This window comes from Ricinus communis, chromosome 10 (assembly GCF_019578655.1).
Source record: "Ricinus communis isolate WT05 ecotype wild-type chromosome 10, ASM1957865v1, whole genome shotgun sequence".
NCBI classification, from domain to species: Eukaryota; Viridiplantae; Streptophyta; class Magnoliopsida; order Malpighiales; family Euphorbiaceae; genus Ricinus; species Ricinus communis.
The window spans coordinates 1,900,024-1,923,788 of record NC_063265.1 but is presented as its reverse complement, the minus strand read 5'-3'; the positions used below and the strand labels follow the sequence as shown (position 1 = coordinate 1,923,788).

At 30.8% G+C, this 23,765-nt stretch overlaps 2 protein-coding genes across 2 annotated transcripts; both read right to left on the bottom strand.

Annotated features, from left to right (window-relative positions):
- Positions 1-4,751: 4,751 nt before the first annotated feature.
- On the bottom strand, positions 4,752-8,051 carry LOC8282856 (CASP-like protein 2B1). The gene is made up of 3 exons (XM_002522862.4): positions 7,367-8,051; positions 7,119-7,251; positions 4,752-5,222 (listed from the first exon to the last, which is right to left on the bottom strand). Exons 1-3 carry the CDS (start codon positions 7,588-7,590, stop codon positions 4,971-4,973), a joined length of 609 nt encoding a protein of 202 aa, XP_002522908.1. The 5' UTR covers positions 7,591-8,051; the 3' UTR covers positions 4,752-4,970.
- A 13,022-nt stretch (positions 8,052-21,073) lies between these two features.
- Positions 21,074-22,024, bottom strand: LOC8282857 (glucan endo-1,3-beta-glucosidase 4). Its single transcript, XM_002522863.4, has 3 exons — positions 21,864-22,024; positions 21,502-21,753; positions 21,074-21,333 (listed from the first exon to the last, which is right to left on the bottom strand). Exons 1-3 carry the CDS (start codon positions 21,928-21,930, stop codon positions 21,299-21,301), a joined length of 354 nt encoding a protein of 117 aa, XP_002522909.1. The 5' UTR covers positions 21,931-22,024; the 3' UTR covers positions 21,074-21,298.
- Positions 22,025-23,765: the final 1,741 nt, after the last annotated feature.

The following is a 23,765-nucleotide window of genomic DNA, read 5'->3' as shown; positions in this document are numbered from 1 at the left end:
CTTATGCTTAGAGAAGGAGGCAACAACACATTAGAAGTCTTTTAGGGTTTGATTCTTTATTGCTTATCTCTTAGTCCTTTTTAAGGTTAGAATCATTTCAAAACTCTATAAATAGAGCTATGTATTTCGGCTAAAGCACATAAGATCAATATATATTTCTGAATGAAGTTTTATTTGAGTTGTTAACTCTCATTCCTTAAGGTGTTCCTTATTGAATTTCTTAAGATTAAATTAACTTGTTTGATTTAGTTTCACATCTACATGTTTGATCAATCAATTAATTTTTTATTAGTTTCTTGAGTTGTTTGAACATTCTTCATCTATTTATAACTAAAGGGCTTAGTAGTTCTATTGCTAAGTTTGTTAGTTCCATAATCAATTGCAAACTTTCAAGTTAGATTTTGGGGCGACAAATTCGAACTTATTGGTAAGGGTACTTCCTCTTAAATAGGGAGAGCGTTTATCTGTTTGATTTTCTCACCATTATTTATCTTGGTGTTTGAATGTATCCGGCTCGAGTTCGTATCAGAGCCTTTATCCCTACCTATTCATTTTGGCATCAGATACTCTCAATAGAATGATAATTAAAGGGATTCAAGTGGATAGGTTGCGAGGTTTTAAGATCAAGCCTCATTGTCCTATTTGTTGGCGTGAGTCAACAAAATTAATCTAGAAACCAGAGCGATTCCTTAAGTTTAGTGTCATACTTTAGTTTAGCCTTATATCTTGCATTGCCATATTTAGCGTCATTGACTCACTTCGTATACCTGTATAAATATTTGGACAACAATCAATATCTATATACAAGAATTTCTTTTCTACGTTTTGACACTACTTTATCTCACATTTTATTTGCTGACGATACACTGGTGTTTGGTAAAGCGAGTAGGCAGGAAGCTCATATGATTAAAGTAATTCTCTCAGCGAATGGGAAAGCCTCTGGTCAGAGAATTAACAAGTCCAAGTCTGAGATACTATTTTCTCCAAATATTGATACCACTACAAGAGAGGCTATTAGCGGAATCTTAAATATTAAAGAATCTGAATCTCTTAAAAAATATTTGGGGATTCCAACCAGTTGGGAAAGAGCGAAGACTCGAGCATTCAATTTTCTGGTGGATAGACTCTCGGCGAAACTTCAAAATTGGAAGGGATGCCCTTTTTCCCTTTCGGAGAGGGAGGTATACTAAAGGCTATTGCTCAAGCGATACCGACTTACTTTATGTCAATGTTTCAATTACCAAAGAATTTATTAAAGGGGATGGAGCAAATGTGTGCAAATTCTGGTGGTGCAAGAGCCCGAAAGGTAGCTCGATTAATTGGAATAAATGAAAGGATCTTTGTAAGCCTAAGTCGTGGGGTGGCATTGGTTTTAAAGATTTTGAGCTTTCTAACAGCGCTGTACTAGCAAAAATAAGTTGGAAACTGGTGAAAAATCTGGACTCTCTTGAAGCAAAAGTCCTTAAAGGTGTCTATTTTCACTATGGAGATTTTCTCACTGCGAAGAAGTGAAGCAGCTCGTCTTAGATTTAGGCTAGTATTCTGCATGGAAGGGAAGTTTTCTTGAATGACTGCAGATAGAATATTTGTAATGGAAACTCGGTGAGCATATGGGAGGACAAATGGATACCTCAAGCCCCTGATTACAAAGTATCATCGGAAAAACCATTGAATTGTGATGTGTATTGAGTTTCAGATTTAATTGATTATGCGAGAGGATCATGGAACATGTGCAAACTGAGGGAGATCTTTAATCCAATTGATGTGAAGAGAATTTTGAATATAGGAGTGAGTAATCAGGCTTAGAGAGACGAATTGATATAGCACCCTAGTCCTTCGGGTCTCTATACAACCAAGAAAAGATATAATTTTCTCAGGAAAAATCAGCTTATCAATTCTCCATCCGCTTCATCCATGGGGCAACTCTCAAGTTCCTACTGGAATTTTATTTGGCACCTTAATGTTCCCCCAAAACTCAAGAATTTCTTGTGGAGGTGTTCCAACAATTCTCTTCCAGTGAATGATAACCTTTTTAGACGAAAATGCAGCCATTCTAATTTTTGCCAAATCTGCAGTCTTGAACTGGACATGATTCACATGCTTGTTAATTGTAATCATGTAAGAGCATCTTGGTTTCTATCTGACTTTGGTTTTAGATTTAATATAGATTCTTCTGCTCCTTTAGTCAATGGTGGAATTCGGTTGCTAGAAATGATTCCAACAGAGCAACAATGTTAGCACATATCTATTGGGCTTTGTAGAAGCAACGAAATGGAAAACTCTTCAAAGCATTGGAGATTAATCCAAAATCTCAATCCAACGAGCATTAGAATTGGATCAACAATATGATGTAGCGTCTATGGAAAAAAATGTAAATCGATATTTAGCACCATCTATGGTGTCACCTATTGCCCAAATGCCAAAATATGGCAGCGCCAACCTGAAGGCTATTATAAATATAATTATGATGCAGCTTGTAATAAGAACTCCGGACATTGTTGTCTAGCTTTTGTGTAGAGATTCTTTTGGCTGATTGCTCTCTGCAGGCAGAAGGAAAGTTTTTTTATCAATCCCCCTTTATTGCTGAGGCCAATGCTCTTAGGGACGCAGTCAGAAATGCAAGCGTTCTAAAGTTACCAAGAATGACCTGCGAATCTAACTCCTTAGTGGTGATCAATTGTATTTTAGGCCACATGAAGGAAGTCCCTTGGGAGATTAAGCCTACTACGGAGGACATTCAAGTCCTAATGTTTAGTTTCTCTTATTGTATCTCTAAGTTTGTTCTCTGTCCATCTAATGCTATGGCTGATTGGATTCTAAAATTTGATCAGTTAGACCATAATCCTTCCTCGATTTGTAATGCCCCTGATGAGCTTGAGAGACTGCTTAGACAAGATGTAATGTTTTCTGCTCTTGAATGATATTTCACCATCATTTCCCAATTGAAAAAAACAAATCAATGATTGATAAGAGATAATAACACTTCTTTCTTAGATCATAAAGTGAGTGTTATTATATCTTTTGCACACTAGCATATTATGTTCCTGTTTGTAGGATTGACGCAAATTGTAACCATTAAAGGTGCTATGATGTATAATAATGTAGCTATTGCCATAATTCATTTTCAATAATTTTATTGAACTGAATGATCCTATGGTGTTCTTTTCAAAATGAACTTTGGGTTTTTTTCACGGAACTATTTTCTTAAACCTTTTTTAACTCGTAATCACAACACATTCGCTCAAGTGAAGGAATATAAGAACTTTTATTTTATGTAAGCTAATATTATTCGGTATTTTTTTGATAAACAACGAAAATATTATATTTTGATCTATAATGAGTGGGTCTAAATCTGTTCGTTGACATGGATTATGATTTATAAGCTTAATGATATAAAAGTAATATTTTTAAACAAATAAAAATCAATTATTTTTCCTAATCTTTTTATTTTATAACAAATCTCAAGATTTTATTAATTTGTTAAGTGAGATTAAACTTTTACGCATAGTAATTATATTTCAATTTTCTGGCAACTTCAAGTTCAAATAATAGTATAAAATGAACTAGTATGGAACTAAAAAGACCTTTTTTTTTTAATTGTTGGGCCGACCATATAAGATGAGAGAAAGGGCAAACTGTCAACACCATTTTGGTTTTCCGGCAAGGTCGAAATGGGTGAAAGTCATCTGTGCATTTCAAGGTTTATCTGTTTCCTTCGAACTAGAAATTTTTTTAAAAAAATTAAATATTATTTATCTCTTGAAATTTGGTATAACATACAACTCGATTTTTGAAATTTTTTATTATATTAAAATCTCTTAAATTTTAATAAAACTAACTATTTTTTCTTTCTATATTAGTTGAAAGTCTAAACTGATAAATTAATATAGCAATTTGATTATTGAATTTATATTAAATATTAAATTCGTTTAAAATTAATTTTATTATTAAATTAGAATAAAATCTTACTTTTAGTATGAGTTAGTTTAATGTCTAATTAAAATAATAAACTTAATATCTTTTAAAACATTTAAATCTACTTGAATTATATGTTATTAAAAATAAAAAATTGGAGCAACCAAAAGAATATTATTTAATTATTTATTAAACACTCAAATTAATTTGTGTTAAAAATAAAATTTTACTCTAATTTAATAATAAAAATAATATTGAAGAATTGTAATATTAAATTATCAATTTAATTATTCGATTAACACAAAAAGATTTTGATATAATTAAAAAATACAAAAAAATTGACTTTATATTAGATTAAATCTCAGAAATAAATAGCATTTAACAAAAAAAAAAAAGGAGAAAGTGAGATTAATTCACTCTAATAGGTTACACAATAGGATTGAAATAAATTTAAAAATGTAATTGCAATTGAATGATCAAAATTTAAAATTTATATGGGAAAACAGTTAGATGATAGATAGTGCTGAAATGGTGGAGGGGAATGGAGCAAAGACAGCTGCTGGTCTAGAAATGATATATTTTCTTGATCTTGTCATTTAAGACCACAATTATTAATACTGTCACAACTGAATGGACTTAAAATCACCATAGTTGCATCAAGATGTGTCAACCTACACAATAAATCAGAGTCAACAGTTTTCATTTATTTATTTTCATATTAAAATAATCTATCCTTTACCGATGTGAAATATAATATTATGGGTTGTATTGATAAATCTGGTCATTACAAATGTGCAGACCAGCTCAAGCTTTGTTGGTGAAAACTCAAGAACAAATTAGAGCAAGTCAGATGAAATCATATTAAAGAGACACCCACAACAAATCTATAGATTTAATCCACAAAATAAAATCATTTATTCTGAACATGGCAGTCACAGGGTCCACTATTTTTCTTCATCATCTTTATATGTCACAAGCCACCAACATACACCTTAGGGAATCATGCACAGGGGAACAGGGTTCAATTGTTAGATATGGTAGCTCCAAAAAAGAAGCTACCACCTTGTGCAGTCTTTGCCCTTGTTCGCCCCATACAAGCGGAAGAGGCTGAAAGCAGAGATACAGGACAGGACCACCATGCTAACACTAACCAAGAGTGCACTTGCTATTCCCTCCCCAACTTGGTTACAGAATTTTCCATACATATTGCATATCTTCATCCACTGTAGTTCAGGTTGTCCCAACTTTGCAAACACTGCAGACTGCGCAGCAGCTGCAACAGCAGCCACAGTCAGGTATGCCATCATCTGCACAAACAGCTTAAATGTGTTGGGATTTGATGGCTATAAATATCTAGTTAACCAGAAAATGTGCTTTGCTTGATGTTTTCGATTTCAATATGATTCGGTGTTAGTTTTTCATCATCATAAAGACTGTATAGGTGTCTAATTCAGAGTTTCTTTTCTGCACAGAACATCCTTCTAAAGGGGGAAGCGAGCAACAAAATAATTGGGCTCCTTAGCTCAAGCTTAGATTAGTCATTCAGAGAATTAAAAAGGGCAGTGTACAATTGGTTTCTTCCAATGACTAATGCAAAATGGAGCAGAAGACAACACTCATGCAGAAGCCAGAAATTCCATAAGTAGTTCTAGTGATCCAATTTGATGTTGTCTTCTGGCTTCTAGCCAGAAAACTTAAATGCCACTTTCTAGCATGTATAAACATCAATGGCCTGGTAGACACTCCTGTGATGATTTTTGAGATGCATGCCTATATACCAACCGAGGAATACTTGAGAAAGCTCCTAGAACCAAACCTACAGGTCCCTCATCAGTACTTTAAACTAAAACCATGTGGGCAGAAAGGTACCTTGTAGTATTTAGTGTCAGTTAGGCCAATCAGTCCCACCTGTACTAATCCACATTATTTATAGATCCTGTGCATTGAATGATCATGGGCAGATGCATGACTACTGAATGTGTAGACAAAAGGGATGGATGCAATCATGCAGACATCTTCTGTTTATTTTATATAGGCACTATTGTCTCCATATCATATTAAATATATGCCAGGTGGTACACATCTGAGTCTCAGGCTCTCAGCTGCAACAAAAACTCCAACCTATAAATTGGGGTTCTTGCCACAGACAAACGCAGCTGACAGGTATGTTAAACTCAAGAACACACATTATCCATCCGGCATGGAATGGAGATGGCTATAACTCTAAAGAAATGGAGAGGGGTTTGAAATTTTTTGGGGCCACAGATATTAATGAAGTCTGCTTGCATTAGGTGCCATTATAATTGCTACTCATTTCAGCCCCTAATTTTGGCCATATATATTATTTGACTTGACAATCTTGGCAAGCTGGCTGAGCCATACTGATGAACATTAATAATGTCACGCCTAACAAACATGCAACAGCGGGTAAAATGCAAGTGATTTGTGAGCCACCACATTAGGGGAATGATTTCCCGTGATAGATTTTGGTACATTTCTCTCATCAGAACATGTGATGATGCAGTAATGATGCATTGTGCATCCAAAAATTGTGCAATTATGCAACTCCAAATACAAAATTTATGAAAAAGTTTATAACAAGATGGGTAGACTTGCATACACCACCACCCAGAACTGATTATTTCAACTCATTCATGAACTTATCTCGCTTAACTTTGTTAAATAGAGTCCATCCTTCTTTTCTGCTACTCAATGCCAAACACTCAATGAATAGTTGGATACCATAATTAGAGAAATAAATCTACCAGCTGTGAACTAACAGAATTAGCTCGCATTGCAGCATCAATTTGTCAGTTGATTTCACAACATTGTACGTATTACTGTTCAATTCTATTAAAAGGTTTGACAAAGCTGATGTAGATATTCATGACATAAATAGTTAGAAGTTGGTGGCATCAATTGACATTGAATAGAGGAGCCCAGGGAACTATACACGTTTAGGACATTAATGATACCAGTCAAGGTAACACCTACCACCTGTCCACCCAACTTAGAGAACAACCCCAAAGTAGCTAGCCAGGGCAAGATTAATACATACATTATACGATACAGTTAACTCTAAACATAAAGCCATAAGTGTCGTTCAGTTGCACAATTATGAAGGAGTAAGGGTCCTAGAACTTGCATGCAAATGCAATAATAACCAAAAACAGTGTGGGGAGAAAGATGAAGCAATCAAATACCTGATCTCCAGAGAAGATTGCCCAAGCTAAAGGCTTGCTGAAGAGGGCACTTCCCCTGACCATACCAACAACACAGCGCACCCCTTGCAGCAACGAATAGGCAGCAGCTATACCGTTTGCTATCACTAAAAAACTGCTCAAATATATTATAAACCAAAAAACAACTAAGTTAGTAAGAAGTTCAGTGCGTGTATAGTATGATTATCAAGAAGTTGGAGAAATCAATTTAAATTTAGTGAGAGTCTTACACAAGAGCTTTCATGTCAGTGAATCTGGCTTTCTTTTGAATTGAGAATATTTCTTTGACTTGGGTATCAGTCCCAACAAGAACAGCAGCAAGAACACCCAACCCACAAATCAAACACCTCAAAACAAGCTCTGCAAGCCTCACCCTTTTATCAATCACCTTCAAATTGCTACCATGATAAACTGGAACGTTTCCAGGACTAACACCAACGCCCAAATAACTCATCTTTTACACTAACACAAAAGAACCCAGAAAAAGAATTAAAAGAGGAAGTACAAGCCAAAGAGACAACAATTCTCAGAGGCAAGCCACACCTAACCAAAATAAAGCTCTAACCCAATTATATAGACACGCCAAACAAAAGGCTGTTCCCTTTTTTATTTCTTTTTCTTTTTTTTACTATCTTTGGTGGAAGTGTGTCGGGCTGCCAAATGGTCAAAAAGACATCAGATGAGCTTTACATCAAAACTCTAAAAAAAGGGCATTTAATGCATGCAATGACTGATCTTGCATTTAGCACTGCATTAAGAGCCTATATTAGAGAAGAAACGTGCGATTCTGGTGCTTAGAGCTATTCTGTTTTCTAGGAAGAGACGACGATTGCTTGCCCCAAGGACAAAGGGTCAGATAAGATGAGGGCCATATTGATCATATTTTCTCTTAACTGCTATACAAGTATTGAATGAAGGAGATAGTGGGATTTATGATGACCCATTTCTTTCTTTTTTTTAAATTCTTATATGATCCGGTAATGAACTAGAATGAACAAGAACCCACTTGGCTCAAGCCGAAGCTTCCTTACAGCAAGTGTTGGGAAATGATTATTATTTATCATCCTGTTTTATTGAATCTTTTATAATTAAAAACAGAAAAAGATAATTCAGGATTAATTTGATGTTATTTTTTGTATTTTACTTTTTATTTATAGAATATTAAGAAATATTAGATGTTTCTTAGTTATTATTTATTTAAATAATTTTAATTAAAATAATGAATATTTATCTTTTAAATTTTATCCAAATTATTTTCTATATCGATTTTATTATATTATTAAATCTTTTCTATAATTTAACAAAACTAATTATTATCTCCCTACATTTAAAGTCAGTATAATAAAATATTAAATTGAAATATAAAATTATAAATTAATTTTTAAATTTTTAGTATATATTAAATTTATTTTAAAATTAATGTTATACCATATTAAAGTAAAATCATTAATAATATTAGTGGGATTAATAATTAGAGTAATCTATTAATGTTAGTGGGAGTGAAAATTTTGACAAAGAAATAATTCTAATAAATATATTCTATTTTCTAGCTAAGATTATTTAAAAATAATAATAGCAAACACCTCCTTAATTATTTTAATTTATTGCAAATAAATACGGATTTATATATAAAAGAAGAGGAAAAGAAAAAGGGAATTCCCATTTAGGAGAACAAAGACGAAAACACATGTGAGTGTAAACATGATTAAATGATTATGTGTTTCAGTTTGCTTTTGTGGTGGTCCATTTTTGAGGTAGGTAATGTGGCTTCTTTCCCATGTCATTTTGTTGCAGTGGGACTAAATCAATTTTCACTCCCATTATTATATTTTTTATTTTATTAAAAAAACAGAGAAATATGGTTTATTTATTTATTTCTATCTCACATATATTCTATTTATAAAATCTTTAAATTTTTATTTAATAAAATAAAATGCAAATATCTAATATCAAAATCGTCATAATACTAAAATATGAACCCATTAGCTAATAAATCATATATCTCATTAAATAAAACATTAAAATATTTTCATCAGCTTGACGTCATATTAATTTTATTTTTCTTCGTCCAAAATAAAAGATCTTATCCTTAATAATTTATTTTTAATATTATTATTTTTCTGTCAAACAGAGTTGTTAAGGTATCCAGCTAGACAAATGGCCGTTTTGGAAGGGGATTATGTTGTGCTCAACTACTTAATTCCACTAGCATATATCACAAACTTTCCACCCCCTTCTCAATCATATTTTTGTTGACTATTTTGTTGAGTGAATTTGTAAGCAAAGGGTCATCATCAATTTTGTTTCTCAGTGAAAGTATGAAAAAGGATCGGAATAACGCACATTTTGGCCTTCTTTGGCTTTTGATCCTTATACTTGTATCATTTGACATTTTAATTCTTGTACTACTATTATTATTAATAAATCTAAGTTCTTCCGTTGGTAACAGAATTAATATATGTTAAGTATTTGGCCATGTCATATGCTGATCACGTCATATGTTAGTGTAATAAAGTACTCTCCATATCATATGGAGGTTTCTTTTATTTTTATTTTTTTAAATATTTTATCCCAATATAAAATCTGAGGAAAGCATTTATAGTTTACGGTTTCTTTCTTCTTCTTTTAAATTTCTATTTACTTTGTAGCTTCAAGATATGGATGGTGAAGGAGTTTGTGGCTGTGGTAATCGAGTTTTTCTTGACATATCTAATAGCAATTGTGACCGAGGAAAAAGGTTTTACACATGTCCTCTCTTGAAGGGAAAATGTGATTTTTTAAATGGTTTAATAGGGAGTATACTGACTATCAAATGATGTATGCGAATGGCTAGGAAGGGAGTTAGAGGATATGAGGAATGAATAAAACCAAATTTGATTCAAGCTAGTGAAGTGCAAACAGAGGCGGCGGTGTTGGTCTTGCTGCAACTATGTTCTTGCTTTTTATTGTCCAGATGCAGAAAAATTTCTAGAGTTTAGATGCTTTTGTTTAGGAGCTTTTGTTAGGAGCATTTGTTTGCTTAACTATGTTTAAGTTTTAACTCTTACCGTCCATTTTGAATTTGGCAATGTAATGTCCATTCCTATTTAATGACTCTGAATGCATTTTCTATTATGAAATCATGATGTGTGAATGAACCAAATTCTGGATCCTGATTAATATCTAGATTTTGAAGTCAAAAACACTATATAACAATAACAAACAACTGGAATGTATATATTGACTTATATTGTTTGAAAACCACAAAATATCAACCAAAGATCTAATACATTATAAAGGGTTCACAAAAATATCCAAACTTATGAGCAGTTATATCTACTCAGCATATTTAATAGCCAAAATATAAGGCAGTTCTATTTACTCCAGAGTTAGACTTCCAAGTGAAATTAAAAACTTCCAATCATGGTTTCTATACCGATCTTGTTGTAGAACTGCACTTTCTTCTAGTTCTTTCAACTTGAAGATCATTAAAGGACACAATAGGAGTCTCATTCTATTAAAGTCCTTTTGCCCTAAATGTAGCCTCAATGTAGTCTCTTTGGAAAATGTTGCTTTTATCAGAACTCATTCTTACATGTTGACATAGGATCCCTGTTAGTTCTCATTCTTGACATGTGCATGTTTTCTTCACAATATCAATCACATGCTTGTTATCCTTATTTGTCAAGAATCTGATCTTATAAGTAGTGTCACCATTGAACTCCATCAACCATTGAAATGATTTTTCTTTATTCTTATCCAGTTTTTTAATACATCTTGGTGACACATCACAAATCTATTTTTTTTCTATTCTTTTCCTTCAGTTTCTATTCATCACATGTACTCTTATCTCCTCAAGTATTGTTATGATAGCCTTACTTCTAGCCTCCAATATCCACCTATTAAAAGTTTCTAAGATGTAATTATCAATAACATCACACTTAACATCAGTTTTGAAGAATGCTTTGCACCAACTTTCAATTTCATAACTTAGAGTATCTTGAACAATCCCTTCCCTTAACTCCTCCAAAGCATGATGTCTTTTCTTTAGTTCTGGTCCAAAAGTTGCACTTGCACATTTCCAAAATGCTATTTTCTCTCCTCTTTCTCTACTTTTTAGCCTAGTTGGCATAGATATATCTAACACATATTTTTTGCTCAACTATTGGTAAAATAGTTTTGATTGCACTTTCAAAAGCCTGCATATATATAAGACAAAGCATAATACTCATTTTCAATTATTATAAGATTGTATAGAATAAGCATAATAAAATTGTAAAATACCTTCTGCTATATGATATGCTGATTTAGCCATCACCATCCCCTAACTGTAAATAATCCTTTAAACACTTTAAAAATCAGCCCCAAGTGACCTTAGTTTTCAGTTGAATAACAACACATGGTATTGGAGAAATTTGATTGTTTCCATTCCTACCAATTGCACACGACAACTGGCCTTTCCATACCCCATTTAAAAAGTATCCATCTAAACCGATGATAGGTCTGCACCTTTCTTTCCAACCCTTTTTGCAAGCATCGAAGCAAATATAAAATCTACTCAAACAGTGTCGTACCTTCAAGGTTTTCCGATGCATAAGACTTAGTAAAGCATGTAGAGCTTAGATTTATTTGCATGGTCATTGTTGCATATTCATGCAACAAAGCAAATTCATCTCTGAAATAACCCATCAGCTCCTTTATGATCATTTTCTTTACTTCTCTATAAATATGGAAGTTCACGCTAACTCTTAGTTCACTTCTGGCCAAAGCCTTAAAGTTCTTCAACTTTGTATTAGGTTAGCTCATAATCTTTTTCTTAAAGTATTTTTGTAAGAATTTACTATTTTAGAACTTGGTCTTATTATTTCTATTATAATTATGGTGTGGGCTATAAGTCTTCACAATAAGGTATTATCAGCATTATGGGTATTGACCAATAATACCCATGGACACTCTTTCTTACATACTGCTTTAATCCTTGTTGCTTTATTTTTTTACGTAATATACAAAACAACTCTTTTCGCACTATGTAATTTGCTATAGCATCCCTCACTTCAGTTATATTCTTAAAAGTCATGTCCAAACTAATTACAGACACCTTTGATGTTGCATCAAAACTAACCTTAGTCTTAGTCCTCCTTACAACATCCTTACCTTCTTTATCATTAATCTCATGTTCATAACTTCTAATATGAAAACTATTATAGTACTTATTGTCTTTATCATGACTTTTCTCTGATGAATTAGGTATCTTATTGTCATCTTCTATTGCTTCTTCTTCTAGATCACTTTTGATATTAACAGATATTCTTTCACTTTTAGTACCATCTTTGTCATTATCCTTACTTGGTCTACAGCTATACTAGGACTCTCTAACCTTTTGTCGAGCAACTTGTGACTCCTCATCCTCATAATTTGTTAAACCTTTTATATTAATACAGATTTCATCAAATGTTTGATGTCTCATAAACTCTTGTAAACCTATTCTTCCTTACAATCCTCTTGCACTGGTATATTAATATTTGGACCTTTATCTACACTTACATCTATAACATCAACATTTGTATCCTTTGAAAAGGTTATGTACCCGCATTTACTTTGTTTTGAACAACAACAACAAAAGGTTGGACACTGTTAGTTGTCTCACTAACCTTTTCAATTACATTAATATTTTTCTTCAATATTAAAGTCCAACCTCTGATCATTCTTAACATTATTACAAACATCCATAATTAATTATAATAAAGTCTCTTGTTTTTAACTCTAAAGAATATACTAGAAATCATATTATACCCAGCTCCTTCATATATGATATAATATTAGCATATGAGAGTAGGTCAACATCAAGACCATATTGCAGTACTTCAGACACCCCCTACATACTTTATCCCTTTCTCCCTACTAATATAACTGTTAGCCGAAGTCCTTTCATGACTTTGGGAACCCTTGATTTTGATTTGACAATCAGATTGAGGTGTACTAATTTCATATTTTGAGTGTCTTTTATATAGTATTAAAGTAGCTTAAGCATTGGACACAAGGTCTTAGAGAAAATTAAATAGCTTTGCTGAAACTGCAAAAGCGCCCGGGCGCTGTCAAAGCGTAGGCACTTTTCTCAAAGTCACCTGGAAGCCTCCTAGTCAGACACTGACACCTGACAGTCAAAGAGTCTCTCCTTATGAAGTGCGAGGGCACCTCCCATTGAAAAGAAAGACAAAGTATGGCAATAAGTAGCGTGACCTCGAGTGTGGTCTTGCTTCTAGGTGTGCTTTAAGGAACCACGAGGCCGCTTCTCCAGCGTGGGGGTGACATTCGCATTAAATGCTAAGTCGACGATCGTTATGCAGTCAATCGATAAAGCAATCCTACGTGTCAAGAGTCGTTGGAGCTCTAACGATTATATTCAAAAAGCACAAGGGCGCTTCTCTAGCAGAAAGTCACTTTTGCCAAATCATCTTTACTTTACATTTAATGAAGTGTGTGCTATTTGTAACGCCTCTAGAGGTTGGTATATGTAAATACCCCTCTTAAAGACTTAGACAATGGTTATTCAATTTTCTAAGTGCCCAAACTATTGCAAAGTAATTTCTCATCTTTCTATATTAAATTTTCTTTGTATAGGTTTAAGTGTGAACCATAAAATACTTGTAAAGGTTTGAGTGTTAGTCTTAAATACTTGGGTAAGGGTTTGAGAGTTAGCCTAGAAAGATAAATTCTTGTAAGGTTTGGTATGAGCCTAAACACTAAATTTAGGAGTTAGCTTGGAAAAACTCCTAGAGAAAAGTTTGAGCGTGAATTTGAGTGTGAACTTGGAAACACTTAGGTTTGATCTTGCACCTACAAAAGGATCATTGATAGTGAGAAACCCAATTGTAGGTTTGAAAGTGGATGTAGGATTAGTTAATACTCGAACTACTATAAATCTTTGTGTCTATTCTTTTCCTCTTCCCTTCTCTTCTTTGCATAAATTTTCAATTTCACATTAACCTCCCACATACTAATTCAATCCCCACTTCTTGGTACATCAAGGGACAAAAAGTGGTATCAGAGCATTTACTCTTCATCAAGCTTAAGTGCAAGAGTTAAAGATCAAGATGACCAATGAAGGAGTTCACCACCTTAGACCATTCTTCGATGGGTCTAATTATGCCCATTGGAAATATATTCGGATAGTGATATGGTGGATGTTTGAGATTATGTTAGGAAGGAGTAGAAGCCTCCAACAAAGCAACAAAATGGTATAAAGGTCCCTTTTAATAGAGATGAATAGGTTGAGGCTCATAGAAGAGCGAATGGAAAAAACAAAAGAGCAATGATCATTCTCTTGAGCTCTCTATCAAGAGAAGAATGTGAAAGAGTTCAACAGCTTCCTAATGTCTTTAAAATTTGGAAGACCTTGGAAAATTATCATGAAGGGACTAAGCAAGTAAGGTCCTAAAAAATTCAATTGCTCATAACCCAATATGAGCTTTTCAAAATGAAGCCTAATGAGAGTGTCGCGATATGACAAACTGGCTTCTGACCATCATTAACAACTTGAGAAAATTAGGGAAGCACTATGAGCGAATTGAAAACAACAATAAAATTCTTAAGGCACTCCCACTTAAGGACTATGGCTCAAGGGTTGCAAGTATTAAAGAGGCTAATGAGGACTTGGATAAAATCTCAATTAATGAACTCATTACTAAGCTTCTCATCTATGAGATGGCTTTCAAGAAGGAGGAAGAGCAAGAAAGGAAAGAAAAGGCAATAAGAAGTCCTTTGCCCTCAAGAGCTCAACTAACCATCATCAAGAAAGTGAGAGCTCAAATACATCCGAGTCAAGTGATGATGTTAATGAGGAACTTGTTATGCTTATACGTACACAATCATATTTTTCATCACGGCTAGTTGTATGTTGCATTATCTTGGGTTATTTCACATAAACATTTGCGTATAATAATAAATAAGCAGTAAGGTGAAGTTAGTTATGATTGTACAGACACAACTAAAAATATTGTATATATTGAATTTTTTATAATTTATCTGCCAATGTTTGATGTAGTTTGTTTATTTATTATTTATTATTTAGATATTTATTTATTTGATATAATATAGAATTTAGAAAAATATCATACACGCTGTTGTCTCGAGTTGATTGAATGAGAAAAAATATTCGAATGAAGGTTCATGTTATAAGAATGTGAGAATTTCTCAATATCTCAAATCTTAAAGAATTATTTACCCTGGAGTTTTGAATACTAGATGAAAAAGATACTAAAAATAAATAATAATTTTATTGATTTAGATCGTTTTACATATATATATGCTATTAGTTATTTTTAATATGACATTTTTGTTGCTACAAGGTGAGATAATGCAAGGCATTATACCTAAGCAGCTTGTTGATCGTTTCTGACAATTACTAGTAGAAGGAAAGATTTACCATATATCTGGCTTTATAATCATACCAGCACAAACAAATTATAAAATAAGCCCCTATATCTTTCGAATTAAAATATCGTGAAATGCTTTTGTTAAGGTTCTTAAAGAAGATGATCCACCAATACCATTTGATAGATTTGATTTTATTGATTTCCATGCTATAAGAGATAAAGCTGTTGACAAGATATTTCTAACATGTTTTTTTTTTCTAAATATATATTTACTAATTATTTTTATATTTGTTATGTACTTTTACTTATTTATAATTGCTATATTTTTATAGACGTTTTGAGACTCGTAATTTCATTTAGAGAGATTGAGGAAGCAAATATCACAGGTTGTTTTGCTAATAAAAGACGCATTCAAATTCAAAACTACAAGTATAATATTTAAACATGAATTGTACTTTACTGATTTTTAATATGATATAGATAGTGTATCGATTAATAACTCTTCTACCACTAGAATTTTTGTCAATATTCAAATTCCATAGGTGCATTCTTTTAAAAAAAGATAAATTTATTAATACACTTATTCTTAGAACCTTACAAATTGATATGTGCATTATGGTAAAAAAATATCACTTTAGTTTTATTAATATAATATAAGTTAATGATATCATTATATTAATACAGATTTAGGAGATCTGCTAATAGAGTAAAAGTTGTTCAGTCCATGACATGGAAGCAGAAAAGAATAGAAATAGAAAATTCATTCAATAATTGTTGAGTTTGGACATTCATACTAACAAGATATACCTTATTAAATAAATTAATTATTATCTTTACCGAGTCAATATTTAAATAGCAATTGTTAATTGGCTACTCTAGTTTTTTACAGAGGACAAAAAATTTACATGAAAAGTAACGATTAAGGATATTGGTGTATCGACTGGTCGGTGGTATAGAGCATGTCTACAATGCAAAGGTATACAATGATCAGGTTTGGTGTAACAACTGTGGAGTGCTAAGAGATCCTCCTACTTATTGGTATGTTTTATTAAATAGGTCTTCTTAATTTTATTTATACATTTACATATTAATTATTTGTACTATCAAAAAAATATTAAGTACCCGAATGTCATTGTTAAAGATTATATTGGATCTAAAACTATTCTCATTTTTGGTCGAGTAGTAATCTAGCACAGGGATGCAAGGATAAGTTCTCTATGCCTCCACTTATGAGTAGAATTTTTAGGATGCAAAAATTGTTCCAATTGTTCTCAATAATCGGGTGGACGATCCATGCAATTTATCTTTTAAAGTGACTTATAATTTTAAAGACGATAATTGTGCAAGTCCGACTTCCCTTTCTATTATGACAAGTACTTCAAGAAGTTCAATGATACTAGTACTAAGAAGAATATTACAAGGTGTTTAGCTTTTTCTAATGTAGGTGGGAGCCATTCAAATGAAAATACAAATTCTTATACTGCAACTGAAGCTCCAGCAACATCAGTTTCTATTGGCGAGATGCATTCTCATGCAGTTGGAAGCTGTTATGAAGAATTCTCAGAGTATGCAATTGCAGTCGTGCTACTCGCATCAGTTGATGTTGATGAGCTAAATACTATTTTAGTTCATGAACAATCACCGGCTAAAAAAATTTACATCGGGTAGGAACGTGTAACTACTACTATTTGAAATCATATTTATACTAATGACATTATGTTATAAATTTAAATTCTTTTCAGGCCAACTACTCCAACTTCATCATCTGATGATGATGCTTAAGGCAACTAAATGAACATTCAAAAGGTATAGTAAAATAAGAAATTTAAATTATTCTTATTAATTTTCCAAATAAAATTAATAGTATGCATTTGTTTTTGAAACAGATGATTTGGACATATTGCTAGCAACAGAATAGTGATGGATGATATAATTTTAGTTATATTTTGCAATGTTTATGTTTTCAAGTTTTAAGCTTATTAAGTATCAATATACTTTCTAAAGTTAATTATCACTTGTATACGTTATAAATGTGAAACAACTTTAAAGTTATTATATATAGTGGATGTTTTGTATTAATTAAAATTATTTTCGGTTTTGTTATTACTTTGTTTATACTATTCTAGTGTGGTATTATGTGCTTATATGATAAACAACTTTGTTAACAATAATATTTTAAAAACATATAATAATATTACTATATAAATTAAAGTAATTCAGTGCAACTCGTAGCGGATCGTAGGCTGCCTAACTAGTCTAAAGATGACAAGTAAAGAGAGTCTTGAAAGACCACAACCTACAAGGGAAGAAATTCATGCCATGGTCTCACAAACTCATAGGCTTGTCGATTAAAGATTTTTTCAGCAGTTCGGAAGCTAATGAAAGGTAATCAAGAAGAATTTTATTTGCTCAAGTCACTTCATGATTATGAAAATAAGAATTTGATCCAATTTCTTCTTAAGAGTGACACTGCCTAGATTTATGTTTGATGAGTATTCTTAGGTTGATGAGTTTGATTCTAAAATTACACAGAACATATACTTTTACTAGTACTAGTTTTAATGGAGATGTTTAACTTTGTATACTAATATAGATTAGACTATTGTTCACTAGCTTTTAGGTGCATCAAAAATTATACTAAATCATCCACTAATTAACTACTTGATTGCTTAAAAAATTTAAATTTCTTGAGTTTTTGGTATTTTAGAGTTACTTTTTGCTAATTGGTATATAAATGTACCAAGTTACTGTTGAGTTTTTGGTACTTTATACAATTTGGATTTATTTAGACTGAACGAATCTTGAATTTTAGTCGCTTCAAATACAGCTATAATACAAATTGATATAACTGATGGTTGAATTTTGAATAATATTTTATGAGTATCTTTTATTTTAATTTATTGGTACCTTTAACTAATAGGATGTCCATATTAATATTTTCTTTTGTAATTATTAGATTTTTTTATTTTAGTATTACTTTTAAAAAAAATATATCTAAATTTAGTCTTATTTCTTTATGATAATAAATTTTTATTATATATTCTTTTCAAAATATTTAAATTTAGTAATTATTTTAAATTTCATTTTAAATTCAAATTTATTTAATAAAAAGTATATAAATAATAAATCTGAAATATACGATTTTCAAATTCTTATACAATCCAAATAGAGAATTTTTAAATTGATGAATTTCAAATTTTAGATTTTAAATATTAAATTTCAAATTTAAATTTCAAATACTAATCAACCTCGCACATTTAAATGAAATTCAAACGATTTTTATACATGTTCACGGTCAACAACAAAAAACATTTAAGAGGGGTATAATAGTAAAAAGATAATTTAGTCTCCTTCTTTTCAATAACACACATTCAGACAATGAAAGAAAATTTTCACTTCTTTCGTCTTTATTTCATTTCTTTTGTCTTCATTTCTCTCTTTTTGTTTCCTCTTTTTTTTTTCTTTTTCTTTTTTTGCATAATTACTGCATCAGAAAGAAGGCTTAAGTCGATGTTATCCTCAAACTAAATATAGAAGAGGCTATTAAGGGAAAATAATTTTATATTTTAAAAGATATTTAACTTTAATTAATTGAGATAGATAACACTGATTAATGTTTAAAAAATCTAATTGGGTTACAAATTTTATCTTGTAAATTTAATTTATCTCTAATCTTTAAATTTTATTTAAGTTAAGATAAGCATTATCACAATGCTAAACATGTAGATGCTAATTTATGAAACTAGCAAACATTGAACTCTTTTTAACCTCATCAAAATTATAGAAAAATATAGTATAATTTTTAGAAGAAATATGAATATTCCATTAAGATTAATAAGTATATCTTAATATAAGCGATATTTTTAATAATCATTAATCATATTGACGGAGCAGTATACAGCTATTATGTAGAAAATACATTCCATTTAATAGCACTAAGTCATATAAATTTCATAAATGTTAGTGTCAGATTAAATTTCTTCAGCACTTTCATGGAGGGAGAACTCAACAACTATATGACGACTCCTAACAAAAGAAAACTCAACATTTCTATAATAGAAAATCATAAAACTCCTCAATTAATATATTAGTATTTATTAATTAAATTAACTAATAAAAAAATCACTGACACTCTAAAAATGATAGTGATAGACTAAAGAATAAAATTTTAATAAAAAAATAAAAAAATGAGAGAAAAAAGAAATGCGAATAAAACTTTTTTCTTTTGGTAAAGATATTTTAAAAAACTGAAATCGATTTCAATATATGCCATACTGTAGTAACCTTATAGTTACAAATTAAAATTTTACGATTTAAATGAAAAAGAAAATATTAATTTATTCATCTTTTCTTCTTATATTTTGGTAAACCTTCTAAGATAACATCATCTCATTAATCCTCTTACTAAATATTAACTATTTTAGGCGACATGCATTTCATTAGAATAGTAGGCTCTTTCAAGAGTTTAGGTCCAACCTTAAAACTCAAGTATTGAGATTAGATGGATTAGTACTAGTATATTAGAAGAGTATTTTTAATACATATTTTATATTTTAATTCTTTTTATATTTCAATTTATTTTATTATAAAAAGCAATTTCATGAAATAAAATCTCAACAAACTTTTTATTTAAAAAAAAATAAATAAAGAGTTGGTTTTATAGAGAGTCTCTATGTTGATTTCAATTAATATCTTATAAATGTAATGCAGTTTATCAATTAAAAGTTGTAATTCTATAAATAAAACAAAACCATTAATGCTTATAAAGTAAAATATAAACAGTTCATGAAACTTAAATAAATTTATTATTATTTTTGTTTAAATTTTCTTTAAGATATTTTTTATTATATAAATAATACTCTCCAAAATAAACATCGTTAGAGATGTTTTAAAGAAGTTCCAAACTCTAACTAAATGATATAGAATGAAAGACTAAGAAGTTGGAATCTCCTTAACTAAATGATGTAGATTGAGAGACTAATAAGGGAGTTTTCTAGAAACTCCACCTTTGTAGAAGGATGTTAGTTAGAGTAAAAAGGGAATAAACTCTGATACTATAATAAAAATTTAAGTCCAACCTTAGAATTTAGATATTATTGCTTGCTAATGCAAGAGTTTAAACTCCACAAAAAATTTAAAATTATTAATAATACTTGTGAAGTAAAATATAAACCGTCCATTATATTAAAATAAAATTCTTATTTTTTATATTTAAATTTTCTTAAGATGCTTCTTTTTATTATATAAATGATAATAGAATAGTTTTGTTAATAGTCCATCTATGTAGAAGCATGCCAGTTAGAGTAAAAAGAGAATAAACTTTAATACCATTTTAAAAATTTAAGTTCAGCTATAAAAAGTTTTAGATATTGAGTAAAAAGATGTGGAATGAAAATCTAATAAAGGAGTTTTGTTAGCAAGCTCAGTAGTTGTATAATATTTTGCTAATGCAAGAGATTAAGCTCAAAAATTAGTATACTTAAAGCAATATGTTTCATGCGGTAACAATTCACTTTTCTTTTGATGTACCAAAAAGTCATGAAGGCACCTTCCATTGCGTGGCTTATACAATACACTTGGAAATAGCACAAAAGGGCATGGATTCATATATAATTGGGCCAGCAAATTACATGGATGAGAATATGGAGCCCATATTAAATTTCAGGCCTCCATTCCATAAAGTACTCAAGGAAAGGTACAAAATTTTACTAAACAACATGAATAGTGTCTGATTTTGAATGGCTTTTTGTTAAAGAAACTCATATAACAAACTTGATGCAAAAATCTTCAATTTTTTTCACTTAGGCCTTAGGGAAGATACTCAAATTTGCAGGAACTGTGACCTGTTACAAGACAATTTTTAGAAAGAACAAATAAAATGAGATTCTGCATTCAAAAGTAATACAATATCTTATATTAAAAAACTATTTAACTTTAAAATAAAAGTCAATTGAAGCCGTTAAGTGAGACCCAATGATAATTTTAGTATTTCAAGTTATAAAAAAGATTACTTGGATCAAGATCAGTTATCATAGCAGCAGCACTGAAGTAACATGTTGCTCCTTTATGCTTGAACTTCTGATAGTAGTTATTGAAGGCAAAAGAAGCATGATCTTTCACTGTATTTGGCAAGTAACAAGGTTGGTGTTCTTGTATCATCCTGCAATCTGCTCCTCCCTTTCCACATGCCCAATCAAGAGCAATTTGCAACTCCTGATCTGGTGTTTGCTCATCAGCTATGCACCATTCCTCAAACTGTCCATCTACATATATACCATATAGAGAGGAACAAAAACAAAAAAAGAAAGAAAGAAAGAAAAAGCATTATGCAGTGTATATATAATAATTAATTCTTAATTAATGGTATTATTACCTGTTCTCTGCGTAGCTAAAGCAGTGAAGATGAGAGCTAGGCAGAACAGGTTTAAAGAGAATGACATTTGGGGTAGAGGAACTTCTACTATCAGTTCTTCAAAGTCTGCATTCCTATCATGTATGAGCACTTACTACCTCTCTATATATCTGTGCTTTCTCATAGTGAAGGGAATTTGAGAACATCAATGAAGATTTGCACTTTTTGCAAAGTTGATATTCCAACTCTATGGACATTGCTTTGATCTTACGACAAGAATTCAAAGTTTATTTAGGCTGCCCAAGTTACCATTTATTTGAATTTTTTCCTTCTAATGATTAAAGTATATCTATCTATCTCTCTCTAAATTTAATTTAGAGGCGAGTAGAATAAAACTCAAAATTTCCTTAATTTTCACAAATAAAAATAACAATCAAAACATTCTGATTTTTTACGATGTTGCGTGAGTAATTCATTTTCACAAGAACGGCGGCTGCTAATTATTCTTGTTAATATTAAAAAGGAAAAAGAGTTTCTAAACATAATAATCTACCATAATTTTAGAAAAGTGAGTTCTGAATCCGAGAGACCGCTAGAGTTTTAAATACCCTGCCCACCAAACTACATCCTCGTAATTATGTAACTGCTGATTGGTTGATATCTTCTTATTAATTGACAATCCTCCACTCAATATTATTGAGCTAGTAGTCAGATAGAGTGTGTTTCATTAGAGTTCTTTTTTGCTTGAATTTCTTTATATAACTCTATATGGATAGAGTTATTGGTAGAATTCGGATCATCAAAATAAGAAACATACAGCGGGTAGATGGGTCTTTGCACCAAAAGCCATCAGGTCCCGGATGTGGGGTGACTTGTGAGATGACCAAGATGCATGAGAGTACCAATGTGGTCTTACTCGTGAAGCAAACTCAAAGTAAAGTGCCAATCTTTTCTTTCTTTCTTTTTTTCTCTTTCTGTTTCTTTTAATTATCCTCATGCATTGTTTTTGCATTGGAACAAGGCATCCTGAATCTCATGAACTATTGATGGTTTTGGGATTGATTCTCTACACTTTTATTTCATCGTTAGAGACTTCTTTAAGAATAATATTATACCTTGTAATAAATTCATTCTATTTTGAGAGTTCTTTGATAAGCGAACGAAAGAAAATTATATAAATTTGTTGTATTTTCAAATTTTAATGAGAGTTGGTGAATTTTGAGTTCTAATTAGCTTATTATTGAAGCTAAGCTGTAAAACTATTTTTTTTTATTAAACTCGGTACTTCAACAATTATTGCGAATGAAATATGAGTTAGATTAATCTCTAATTAATTTATTATTATATTCAATAATGATATCATAATCATAATTATAACCATAACATACATGAAAGTGTGAAGAAAAAGAGAAACAGACAAATTTATTAAAAACGTTTTACTGATTGTTTAATTAATTTAATTAATTAAAATTGATAAATAATATTAATAATTTATTAATTACATATTCAATTCTGAAAGTCCAACTCTATTAGAATTTTTTACGTCTATTATAAAATAGAATTTTAAAAAGATAATATAACTAAATTAGAAAAAAGAAAACACAACTTTTTTAGTTTTAATAGTTGAATTTTTTTCATGGTGTAGATGAAAGGAGATAGGACCATTAAGCGTTGCCTTTCAATATTGTGGAGAGTGATTTCGATCAGAAAATGGGTGCTGACGAATATATTTTTATATAAATAATAGAAAATTTTATATAATTGTTTCAATCTTTAATAAACTCTTGTTTTGATATTAGTCTATTTATCTGGGAAAATGGAAAGTGGAAAAACAAATTGCTAAGAAGGGAGGAACAAACTAATTTATTAAAAGAATTTTATTGATTACTTAATTAATTATATTAATTAAAATTAATAAATAAA